This window comes from Drosophila ananassae, chromosome 2R (assembly GCF_017639315.1).
Source record: "Drosophila ananassae strain 14024-0371.13 chromosome 2R, ASM1763931v2, whole genome shotgun sequence".
Taxonomy (NCBI): Eukaryota; Metazoa; Arthropoda; class Insecta; order Diptera; family Drosophilidae; genus Drosophila; species Drosophila ananassae.
In genome coordinates, this window is record NC_057928.1 from 15,039,326 (window position 1) to 15,050,448 (window position 11,123).

At 47.5% G+C, this 11,123-nt stretch overlaps 4 protein-coding genes across 5 annotated transcripts; 2 read left to right on the top strand and 2 right to left on the bottom strand.

Annotated features, from left to right (window-relative positions):
• LOC6493273 (gastrula zinc finger protein XlCGF57.1) lies at window positions 1–2,031 on the bottom strand. Its single transcript, XM_001957381.4, has 2 exons — window positions 1,485–2,031; window positions 1–1,431 (listed from the first exon to the last, which is right to left on the bottom strand). The coding sequence occupies exons 1-2, from the start codon at window positions 1,945–1,947 to the stop codon at window positions 158–160; spliced, it is 1,737 nt and encodes a 578-aa protein (XP_001957417.1). The 5' UTR covers window positions 1,948–2,031; the 3' UTR covers window positions 1–157.
• A 34-nt stretch (window positions 2,032–2,065) lies between these two features.
• On the top strand, window positions 2,066–9,953 carry LOC6506686 (ataxin-2 homolog). Of its 2 annotated transcripts, none has more exons than XM_014909380.3 (6): window positions 2,066–2,275; window positions 2,387–2,496; window positions 5,465–5,520; window positions 5,578–7,914; window positions 7,975–8,133; window positions 8,191–9,953. In XM_014909380.3, the coding sequence occupies exons 1-6, from the start codon at window positions 2,229–2,231 to the stop codon at window positions 8,431–8,433; spliced, it is 2,952 nt and encodes a 983-aa protein (XP_014764866.1). In that variant the 5' UTR covers window positions 2,066–2,228; the 3' UTR covers window positions 8,434–9,953. The 2 variants fall into 2 exon arrangements, with proteins under 2 accessions (XP_014764866.1, XP_001957416.1); XM_001957380.4 differs by having other exon boundaries at window positions 5,581–7,914.
• Window positions 2,512–5,480, top strand: LOC26514277 (nuclear RNA export factor 1). Its single transcript, XM_014910113.3, has one exon. The coding sequence runs from the start codon at window positions 3,488–3,490 to the stop codon at window positions 5,336–5,338; it is 1,851 nt and encodes a 616-aa protein (XP_014765599.1). The 5' UTR covers window positions 2,512–3,487; the 3' UTR covers window positions 5,339–5,480.
• Window positions 9,942–10,583, bottom strand: LOC6493272. The gene has a single exon (XM_001957379.4). It carries the CDS (start codon window positions 10,269–10,271, stop codon window positions 9,999–10,001), a length of 273 nt encoding a protein of 90 aa, XP_001957415.1. The 5' UTR covers window positions 10,272–10,583; the 3' UTR covers window positions 9,942–9,998.
• Between the last annotated feature and the right edge of the window lie 540 nt (window positions 10,584–11,123).

Sequence of the window (11,123 nt, forward strand, 5' to 3'; positions counted from 1 at the left end):
TTCTGGGTAAAATTATTCATATTAAAATTTATAAAACATTTCAAATATTTCGAACTATATGAGCGTTAAGAACTTTTTCTTACTTTTAACTTATGAATTAAGTAATTATTAGATCTTGACAATAATAGATACAGTTGCGTTATAGTTTAAGAAATCGTTAAGATGTTCCCCTCTTCAGGTTGTGCACTCTGACGTGCTTTTTGTAGCTCTTCAGGGAGAAGAATCCCTCCGGGCAGTGCGGACACGGGTGTGGTCGAATCTTATGAGTGGACATATGTTTGTCGTAGGTCTTTTTCAAAGCAAACCTCACTTCACAGTGCGTGCATTGGTATGTCTGCTTTGGTTGCGCCGTTTTGTGCGTCTTTTGGTGGCTTTTTAGGCCGTGATTTGTGTCGAAACCTTTCGGGCACTCCGGGCACATGAACTCACGTACGCGGTTGCCCTCGTGCCAAAGGATGTGCTTCACCAGGGACTGGCTAGCGGCAAAGGATTTTTCACACTGAGTGCATTTATACGGTTTCTCTCCGGTGTGGACCCGCATATGATTCTTAAGATGATGAGCGTGCGAGAATTCGTGACCACACTCTTCACATTTGTAGGGTTTAACTCCGGAGTGGGTGCGTTGATGCTTCTTCATGTTGGACTTCTCGAAGAAGGACTTATCGCAGTCGGGGCACTTGAACGGACGGTCCTCGTTGTGGACCCGCAAATGGGTGACCAAATGTTGGTTTTGAATAAATCCTTGGCCACAGATCTCGCACTTGTACGGTCGCTCCCCAGTATGCAGGCGGCTGTGCATCTTAAGTCCGGCGTTCTTGCTAAAAGCCATCGGGCAGTCGGGGCATTTGAAGGGCCGGTCTCCCGAGTGCAACAGCATATGTGATCGCAAAGCAGAAACCTTATAGAAAGTCTTCTGGCACTCCGGACAATTTTGAGCCTTATCCGCATCATGGGTGAGCATATGCATCTTGAGGGTGGGACGATGGGTGTACGCTTTGGGGCAGAGCTCGCATTTGAAGGGTCGCTCGCCCGTGTGACGGCGATAATGGATGACAAGTTTGGCATTTGTCCTAAACCCTGTCCCGCAAAGATCACACAAATGCGGGAGCCCCGGATTCTTGCCCTGATTCTTGTGTCGCTGCATATGCTTGGCCAGACCCCTTCGTGTTGTGGACTGGGCTCCGCAATCGGGACATAGAAGAGAAGCAGATTTACCGTCCTTGGTGTTCGGTGGGATCTCGATCTTGATATCATCCTCCACCTCCTCGCTGGATATCGATGACGTCTCCTCGGGGGCCCAGGCATCGGAGAAACCATCCTCTTCATTGTCCTCATCCGATCGACATCCATCTCGCTGGTCTATTCCATTTTGCGATTCTTCCCCCGTAGCCTTCAGTTTTACGTCTACCTTCAGATCACTGGGGGTGATTTCTGAAAAGTAGATGATATGAAATAAGGTTTTCGGGGTTTCCATTTGGACATACCACATAACAAAGTGTCCTCCTCCCCTTCAAGGCAGCATTCTAGCTCAACGGGGCACACTTTTGTTTCGGAATCGTCCAGTCTGTCCTCTCCAGACTCCAGCACAACCTCGGTGCTCAGGGGATCCCCACATCCAACCATCTCGAAGGCAATTTCTCCGGGCTCCAGTTCCGCTTTCTGGTCCTCCTTGTTGCCAGTCGCGGTTAATTGTGTGAAGTATTGGAAACTCAGCTCGCACTTCTCCTTGAATTGGAAGGCGCTTTGTGCGGCCACCAAACATGTGGGACAAACCTTTTGAGGCAGTGCATCCTTTTTTACGCGGCAATCCTCTTTTAAAAACGAGTTCATCATTTCGGAGACCGGCGGATTGGAGATATCTTTGGAGAACAGGTCCACCAGTATCGAGGAGGGCACGGCGCATAAGCGACAGTACTTGACCATGCCGGCGTCCGGTGTTTTCCGCATTTTTAATTTTTATTTGCCAAATAGACAATCCAAATAAACTGCGTAGGGTCGCCAAGTGGCGGCGTGGTGCCGTTGTCGGCCGATAGTTTCATCTCTAGTGGAGTAGTGTTGGAAAACGCGCGACCGCCGTCAGTTCCCAGCACTCGACAAGCAAAATTGGTATCTTGTATTGGTCAAACAGACAAAACGAAGGCCCTTTTGTTGCCGTTTATCGCAATGATTTAGGGCTGTATTGCAGTGTTTTAAGCTAAGCGTAAAGTTTCCCCTTGTCATCGCTGGACATGGATATCCTGGACATCGATGAGGCTCTCAAGGATGATTCATATATGTGAGTGATGTGGATGCACCCTTGTTGTTGTTGTTGGTGCTATTTCTTCGGGTGCTGTTTTCGTTGGCTAATGGCTAAAAATACTTATGAACGCTTGGTACTTCTTGGCAGATTTCAAGCGGACAAGACCCACGACGATGTGTCCAACATACTGCAGCAGTGGAAGACGAACAACCAGCCGCAGCTGCAGATGCAGATGCACTTGCAGTGCAACAACGAAGGTAAGAGCCTTACGCATACCGATGCACCCACCGACATGGAAACATATTGTTTGTAGTGTGTACGCTATGCAGTTGCGCTTTCTAAAACAAATTTGGGTTAAACTGACGGCGTCGGCTACGTTGACACAGTCCCCAGACGTGGGCAGGAGACGGCGACCCGTCATGTACTTAACGTTTCCATAACTGGCAAGCGCCAATCGCCAATGTTATTGTTACGGCAATTAATCAACCCCCCACGCACGGTCCTCCATATACCTATGGATAAGTATGTTTGTATGTCGGCCCCATTGGCCAGGGGACAAACAGCTGTGCGTGGTCTGCTGCTGGCAAGAAACTGGCTATGCAAATATGGCAAGAATCTCGCGTAATAAGTGGATATTATATAAATCCAATTTACTTCCTGCCCAACGGGCGAAAGCCAATCATGCGATTCGCGATTTAAAGCACACATTTGTAGCATAAAGATGCCGTTGGGGATTAAAAATCGATTGAACAATTAAATATTCCTATAAATGGGTTTATAATAGAAGGCATTTCATAAAAATTTAAAACATTTTGGCTTAAAATGAGGGCATCTAAACAATAAGTATTAGGTCGGTCCTGTTTATTTTTACTCTTATATTATATTCTTCGACTGTTATAAAAGGTTAATTTAGAATAATATAATTATAATCAATAACTTATGTGACCCCTATCCACCCCACACATTTGGCAGTCACATTTTGAATTAATTACCTAAAACTTAGATCTATTATCTATTGGCATCTTTGCCCAATTAACTTTTAAAAGAAAGTTCAAATGCATTTTGAATAACTTTCAATCGATCAACGACAATCGATAAGCGCGGCCAGTGTTGCATGGTCGTTGCAAAAAAAAGCGTCCATCGGTCAAAAGTCAACACTGCTGCAACGGTACATTTTGACAGCTAGCACTCTTCTAACTTTTACTGCGAAGTCCGGACGCCAAAACGAAAAGAAAAGAAAAAATCGAAATGCGATTTCTAAACACCGGAAAATCAAATTCTTCGGGCCCTCGCTTAAGCGTTACGCTTAAAACGCAAAACAACCAGGCACTGCAGCCACTGAGCGATCTGCGCAAGAATCTGCAGGACAAAACTCAATTTCAGGGCTATGTGCGTCGTTTGATGAACAATTCGGAGAATATAACTGCCTCCGATGTGGACCCCTTGCTGGACACCATCTCGATTCGCGAAGCCGAGATTCGCTTCGCCACCGTTACTGGCTGGGCCACGGTGAATATTTCCAACTGCGCCGGCGTCTCGGACGAGTCCATCAGGCTGGCCCTGAAGTGGCTCCTGATGCCCATCAAGGTGGAGATTTTCAACTTTCAGCGCAGCGGGGAAGAGGACGATGGGGCGCGCGGACAATTTCAGGTGGACAGCCTCTTGTGCGCCAATCGTATGAAGCGCTTGCAAAGCGACTTCGCCGTGCTCTACACGTGCCAGAAAATCGGGATGAGGGTGTCCATTGGCCTGCCGATCGAGGTATGTAAGACCGAATTCAGCGGACCCTTTGCTGATGCGGTGCAGGAAGCTATAATGTCCCGCTACGATTACACCACTCGCACCTTGGACCTCACCCGGTTCCATGCCAGCCCGGAGCTGGCCGAGCACTTCTGCCCGTTGCACGTGGAGAAGTTGCTGGAAAATGTTCTTTTCACGGTTAGCAAGTCCCTGCCGCAGGTTTCCAGCTTGGTGCTGGCCAACAACTATCTGTGCAGCCTGAAGGCGTTCGAATTTGTCGGTGGTCGATTCGAAAACCTGGAGCGCTTAGATATCAGCGCCAACAAGATCATAGAGCTGGTGGAACTGAAGCACCTTCGTCAACACCGCTTGCAACAACTATTCCTAGCGGGAAACGGTGTGACCAAGTACGACACCGACCAGGTGCGAGAGGTGCTGCCCACGCTGAAGGACATCCACGGCTGTGTGCTGCCCAAGGCTAAGAAATGTCCGTTGCCCAGTCCCCAGAGACTGCAGAGTGCAGGGACCTCCAGAATGGACTTTTGCCTCTCCTTTGTAGCTGCCTACTACAGCTTCTTCGATGATCCGGAGACGCGGTCGGAGTTGGTGCAGTACTACAATGAAGATGCCATGTTTTCGCTGAGTGTTTCCGAGAAACTGAACTGTGCCCCCTACAGGATGTACAATCGCAATCACAAGAACTCCCAATCCACCTTCGCCCGCAGCTCCAAGCTGCAGTTGAACAATTCGGGCATTCTACTGGCTCTCAGTCGGCTTCCCAGGATGGAGACCGATTATAAGAACGCCTCCATAGACGTACAGGTGTCCGAGAAAAACCTGTGCATCTTCACTGTCACTGGGAACTTCCTAGAGAAGACTGACTCGGGCAACGAATTGCGCTACTTTCAGCGCATGTTTGGTCTCCGCCCAATCGGATGCCCCGGGTGGCTACTAACCAATGATATGCTCTGTATCATAACCACCAAGCCTGTCCGAAAGGAGCCTGACGGGCCATTGGTTAGTCTCGTTGGGATCGACGATTGTGAGCCGATGCTGGACGACGCTGAAGAAACATTCACTGAGCCAGCTGCCAAGAATGCGAAGGCCAATAATCAAGTTGTTTTCGAAGATGAAATGGACCCTCCAGACCCTGTTATGGAGCTGTCCATGTCCATGCCAAAGATGGCACTCTCATCGAACGAGGCATTCGATGATATGCCTCCTCTAGTACCAATAGATAAGTTGGTAGTCAACAATGAGGCGGTTTTGGAGAATGAGATCGACGACACGGTCGTATCCGATGATGAGAGCTACGACCTGGTCATCGACGAGGATGTCCTCATCGGAGAGGACTTCTGATTAGTTTTAAAAGACAAGAAAATAGGCTAAGATCGTTTATCTATTACTTAGACTAAGATCGTTCATAAGTCACCAAGCTCATGCTCAACAATATAATCATTAACCAACTAATGTTTTTTCGCAAAGCCTACAAACACAACACGAAGACCTTCACTCGACCCAAGCGTCGCAACCTCGATTTCGTGAGTATGGAGCATAGTATCCTATAGAACCTGTCCTAATCGAATTAATTATTTCAGCAGACCCACAATGGAGCGGGAAATGATAGCGGAGTGGGTACACCGGCGATGCTCCAACTGGAAATCGGTGGCCTCGTCACCACGAACATGCACAAATCCTTCCTGCAGGACACCTCGCCGCCGTCTTCCATCTGCTCGTCCATGAACACGGAGCGGATGAACAACTCTCTGATCACCTCGGCAGACTTTACCAACTTGAACTTCCTCCAGTCGACCATCAGCCTGGAACAGGAGCCCAGCCTCACCACCACACTCACCAACCAGACAACCGATAACATGGTAGCGGGCATGGGCGTGGGCGGTGGACTGGCTGGCTACACTCTCAGTGATATGATCCGGGATAGGAAGGCGCTGGAGTCGCTGACGCTGTGCGAGGAGGACGGGACGTTGACCAAGGACTCGCACATTGGTCAAATCGATGAGATATCTCTGACACTGAGCAAGACCGCCTCGGGATGCAGCACCATGGACAACAGCACGGACAGCATGTCGAACCCCCTGGCTCCGGAGAGGCCGATGCCCGCCGCTTTTCCAATTCTGCAGCGTACAATGATCCTTGGCGAGGAGTTGATCGGCGACACCACCTTCAATTTAGTTGACAGCCTGACCACATCGGTCCTGCATTCGGACGCCGAATCGATTCCCATGGATGGAAATGCCACCTTCAAGCGGCCATCAGCGAGTTCTGCAGCTCCGCCAGCGGCGGATGAGACTCTGCTGCTGGCTGGACGTCAGATGAACACAACCTACACCGAGGGATGCAACACACCGGAAGCTCGCTGTGAAACGCCCGAAAACATCGACCGGAAACTGGCATTGCTCACCATGGAATCCACGCCACTGACCACCAACATTCGACCCCATTACTATCACAACAACAACAACAAGCAAGGATATACGCCCACGCTAAAGGGTCGTGGTGACATGAACCTATCCCCGATAGTCAGTGTCACGCCGCAGAAGCCAGCTGGAGCTCCGGGACGACTCAATAACACCTTTGAGCCAGCAACGAAAGCAGCTCCGTTCGACGGCGAAAAGTTCGTGCTGGACACAATGGAGCTGCTGGAGCAGATCGAACAGCCACTGGATGGCACCTACAGCCTGCAAATGTCCGAGCAACATAAGCAGATGCAGTGCGTCATGGATCTGGCCGAGGCCGAGGTGGAGTTGCTAGCCCAGCAAGGCGACGAGGAGCAGTTCGAGCACATGCTGGCCGAACTGGGCAAGGTCAACACTCTAAACGAGGACCAGCTAAAGATGCAAAAATCTCTGGACACGATAAAGCGACGCTTCCATCGCGACGAACCCGAAGCGGAGCCAGAGCGGGAGGAGGAGGAACAGCAGCTACCCACTCCAGTCGACAAGGTGGAGACTCCGACCCTCAATCAAAGTCACTCGAGCAGCAATAACAGCAGCAGTGGCACAGGGGAGCGACTGCTAAGCCGACGAAGTCGCCTCTACGACGATGTCAACCTGAGCGTCATGCACGGCAGCAACGGCAGCTCTGCCAGCTGTAATTCCGCGTCCTTCATTGTCCAGCGACGAGATGCACCCCAGGAGGAGCAGCCGGCACCGGAACCAGAGCCCGAACCCGCGGAGGACCAACGCCGCTCGCAGGTGGCAGCAGCAGAGACGGATCCGTCCAGCTATAAGCTGGCGGAGCGCCGGGAGAGAGATCGGGAACGCTTCAAGACCATCAAGATTTCCAGGGATATGCGCCTGCAGCAGGAGATTATAGTGCCTTGTATAGACGATGAGCCGCAGCAGCTGGAAGAGCCACCGCAGCAAGCGGTTGAGGACGAGGAGCAGTTCCAGGATGCGGAGCTGCAGTCACAGCGACAGGCTTCCCCACCAAGTCGCTTGTCTCGCCGGGATCAGAACTTTGCCTCCAACAACAACAACAATTACAAGGCCGAAGGTAGCGCCAGCAACTACTTGACCTACAAGAAGCCCAAGGAGAAGAGCCTACTGCAGCGCCAAATGAATGCCCATCCCTCGGCGGAGTCCACTCTTCCACAACCTCGCTCCCTGTCCCGACCGCGCTACATTAGCGGCCTGCAGAAGTTCACCACGGTGAGCAAGGCCACTTCGGCCGGAGCAGGTCTGAACTCCACAACCGCCGCGGTGCCCGTCGCAGTTCCAGTTCCTTCCAGCACCGAATTGAAGAGTCCCATGGGCATCAAGTCCAAATCTTTCCACAACTTGTCCTCCACGATGAGCGGCATCGCCGGGGCAGGGGCTTTACCTCGACCCAGTTTGGGAGGTGGACTGAGAAGACCTGGAGGGCAGCCCAGCAAGTTGACCAGCGGACTTCGAGTGGCATCACAGAGTCAAGAGGTGAGAAAGATCTTTATTTCAAAATTTAAGAAAATTTATTGATTTGTAAACCTTTTACAGGATGACTCGGCTGTTTTTAAAGTCCCCAAATTGGTCAGTGGTCTGCGGGGACCCGGCCTGGCTGGGGCAAAGCGTGCAGGTGGCAATGGACTCGCTCGTCCGTCTTCGGGTTACTACAGCTTGAGTACTAAGACTGCCGCAGAGGCGGATACCCCAGAGGTTGGTGGTTTCGTACCTTAATTAAACTATAAACTAATTTATTGTAATCCCCTGCAGAGTCTTTCGTCGGCCTCTTCCCGTGGCAGTCTCTATGGTCACAAGGACAGCGGCAGGACGGCAAACGGCGGAAATGTTCCTCAGCAACATCCATCACAACCCTTTGACACACAGGCGCTAACCTCGAAACTGACCCAGGTCACAACGGGAGCCACCGGCATTCCGAAACCATCCGGGCTGCGACCCCCATCGCAAATGAAGCGCAGCGGCCTGCCCCGTCCATCCAGCATTGTCAGACGTTGAGAGCTGCTTCCGATTGCATCTTGATATCACAGCCCCCCCCTCCCCGCCTGATTTAAGATTTCATGTTATCCGTAAATTAGACTGTTACCCTGCCTTTGTATTCTGAGTTCAGATCGCTCTCTTATGTGTTTTGGCCACCTTCCGACCGCAATCCCCACCCCCACTCCCGGACTTCATTCAAGCTCAACTTGCCTAGTGATTTCGAGACACTAGCATTTATGTTAATGGATTATATTTACGAAAATTGTGCATTTAGTTGAACAGGACAAACAGAAACAGAGAACTTGGTGACTTGTAAAAGAAACGAACACACTCATAATACAACCCATACATATACGACAAATACACACACTCATACACGAACTTTGCCTTACGAATCTTTATAAAAAAAATAAATAATAATAATAATGCGATTTGAGGAAAGAGACTAGGTAGACGATGATATAAGAATTGATGATGATAATTGATAGTAGCTGTATATTTTTGTAAAAGCAATGCAAAAATTCTACGAATGTTATTTGTTGTGCATATGTGGAGTGCTGCAGCAAAGCGAGACAAGCAAGCGAATCGAATAAAAACTATAATTAACATTTTACAATAAGCTCTGCTCAGTGGTTTAAAAGACCATTAAAACGGAAACCCCATAAACAAAATAAATAACAAAAACCAGGAAAACCAAACTACAGTTGATGTGAACAACTGACAAAAGTATTGATAGAAACGTTGAAAAATCGAACTTACATTATTATCTAATATTATCGCATATATATATATATATATACAACTACGGAATCTAAATGATAGCAATATATACAATGTCTCATCTGATATTTATCCTGTCGATAGGTCTTCTGCCTGTTGATACTTTTCTTTCAAGCTTCAAATTATATTTTTTAGAGGTACTACACTTCCAACATAAATCCTTCGGCTCTAATCGTGTGCTATAATTACTTTTGTTTACCAATCAGAAATTTTCAATTTAAATTTTAGACTTTAGTTGCCAAATTAAAATTGATACATTTTATTAGTTACATACCGATTATTTAATAATAAAACCGCTGCGAAATGCAAAAAGTATAAACCTCGTCTGAGAATCAACTGAAGCTATTACTTCATCACATGCATATCCTTAGTTAAGTTTAGACCACATTGTTTAACCCTAGGATTAGCCTAAGCTGTAGTTTAATCTGTGGCCTCCTTAGTATCATCACGACTAATAATCATATGCCTAACCCCAAGCCATGCCTGTACTTTGTATGCCTAGCCCTAACACCCATTAAGCTTTAATCCCGATTAGGTGATCATTTGCTTGGATCGAATTTAGTTAGTCCCTAAGATTAGTATGGATTATTTTTGCTAACGCTTTCCTACAAACCTTATATCGCAGCGGATCTAGTTCTCGGATGTTTTCCCCGTTCTGGAACTCTATCCCCCAGTCTAGTTAAGAATGAAACCGTTCCAGCAAGTCTTTTTTGACCAAGCCAGACTTTCAAATAAAAATCAACAAATTTGTGCTACAATATCACTTTTTTATTATTTAACGAAAGGGAGGAGATGGTTTTTGTTTATCCAGTGAACTTGCAGAAGCCCCACTTACAGTTGCCGGCGGACTGTGAGATGGGTCGACACCAGTTGTTCTTCCAGGTGCAGTAGACAATCTGCTGGATCACCGGAGTTGGTGTCGTCGTGGTGGTTGTGGTTGTTGTGTTGCTGCTTGTTGGTGGGCTGGCAGTGGTTGTGGTGGCTGGCACTACATAGATAACTCGTCTAATCTTAAAAGCCGATGGAGCCTGGCACAGGCAGAGTGCGGCAAGGACACAAGCAACAAGGAACTTCATTCTGTCTGAGGTGTAAGTGGGTGCAACTACAGTTCACTTATAATTAACCCATGATCCGACTGGGTATTTATATTGCTTATCTGCTGGTGTTTCAGTTTCTTTAGTATTTTAAATATTTGTTTAAAACAACTGCCTGCACGAAGAATTCAATTACGAAGGCGCTACCTTGACATTGGTAAGATTGTTTGGTCTTTTCCATGTTTATTTTTCGGCAGGTGGCTTCAACTTTAACTTCAAGAACAAATGAGTTTATCTTTACTATTTTATAGACAATTATTATATTTTATTTGTCTTATATAATATTACATATATCTCATTTTTAAAAGAACGAAATATTTTTTAGATTTTTGATGAAATTTTCAAGGGGACCCCCTTCAAAAGTTGTTATAAGCCATGAAAGGACACTATGGCTCCCCGCGATGGCCATATCTTGGCCAATTTCCATTCGATTCTTAAGCGGAATATCTTAAACGATTCTTGGATCCATTCTCCACAATTCTGCATTAAAACCTAATAACGAAATATTTTTTAGATTTTTGATGAAATTTTCAAGGGGACCCCCTTCAAAAGTTGTTATAAGCCATGAAAGGACACTATGGCTCCCCGCGATGGCCATATCTTGGCCAATTTCTATTCAATTCTTAAGCGGAATATCTGAAACCATTCGTGGATTCATTCTCCACAATTCTGCATCAAAACCTAGGAGCGAAATATTTTTAAGATTTTTGATGAAAATTTCAATGGGACCCCCTTCAAAAGTTGTTATAGGCCTTGGAAGAACGCTATCGCTCCCCGCGATGGCCATATCTTGGCCAATTTCCATTCGATTCTTAAGCGGAATATCTTAAACGA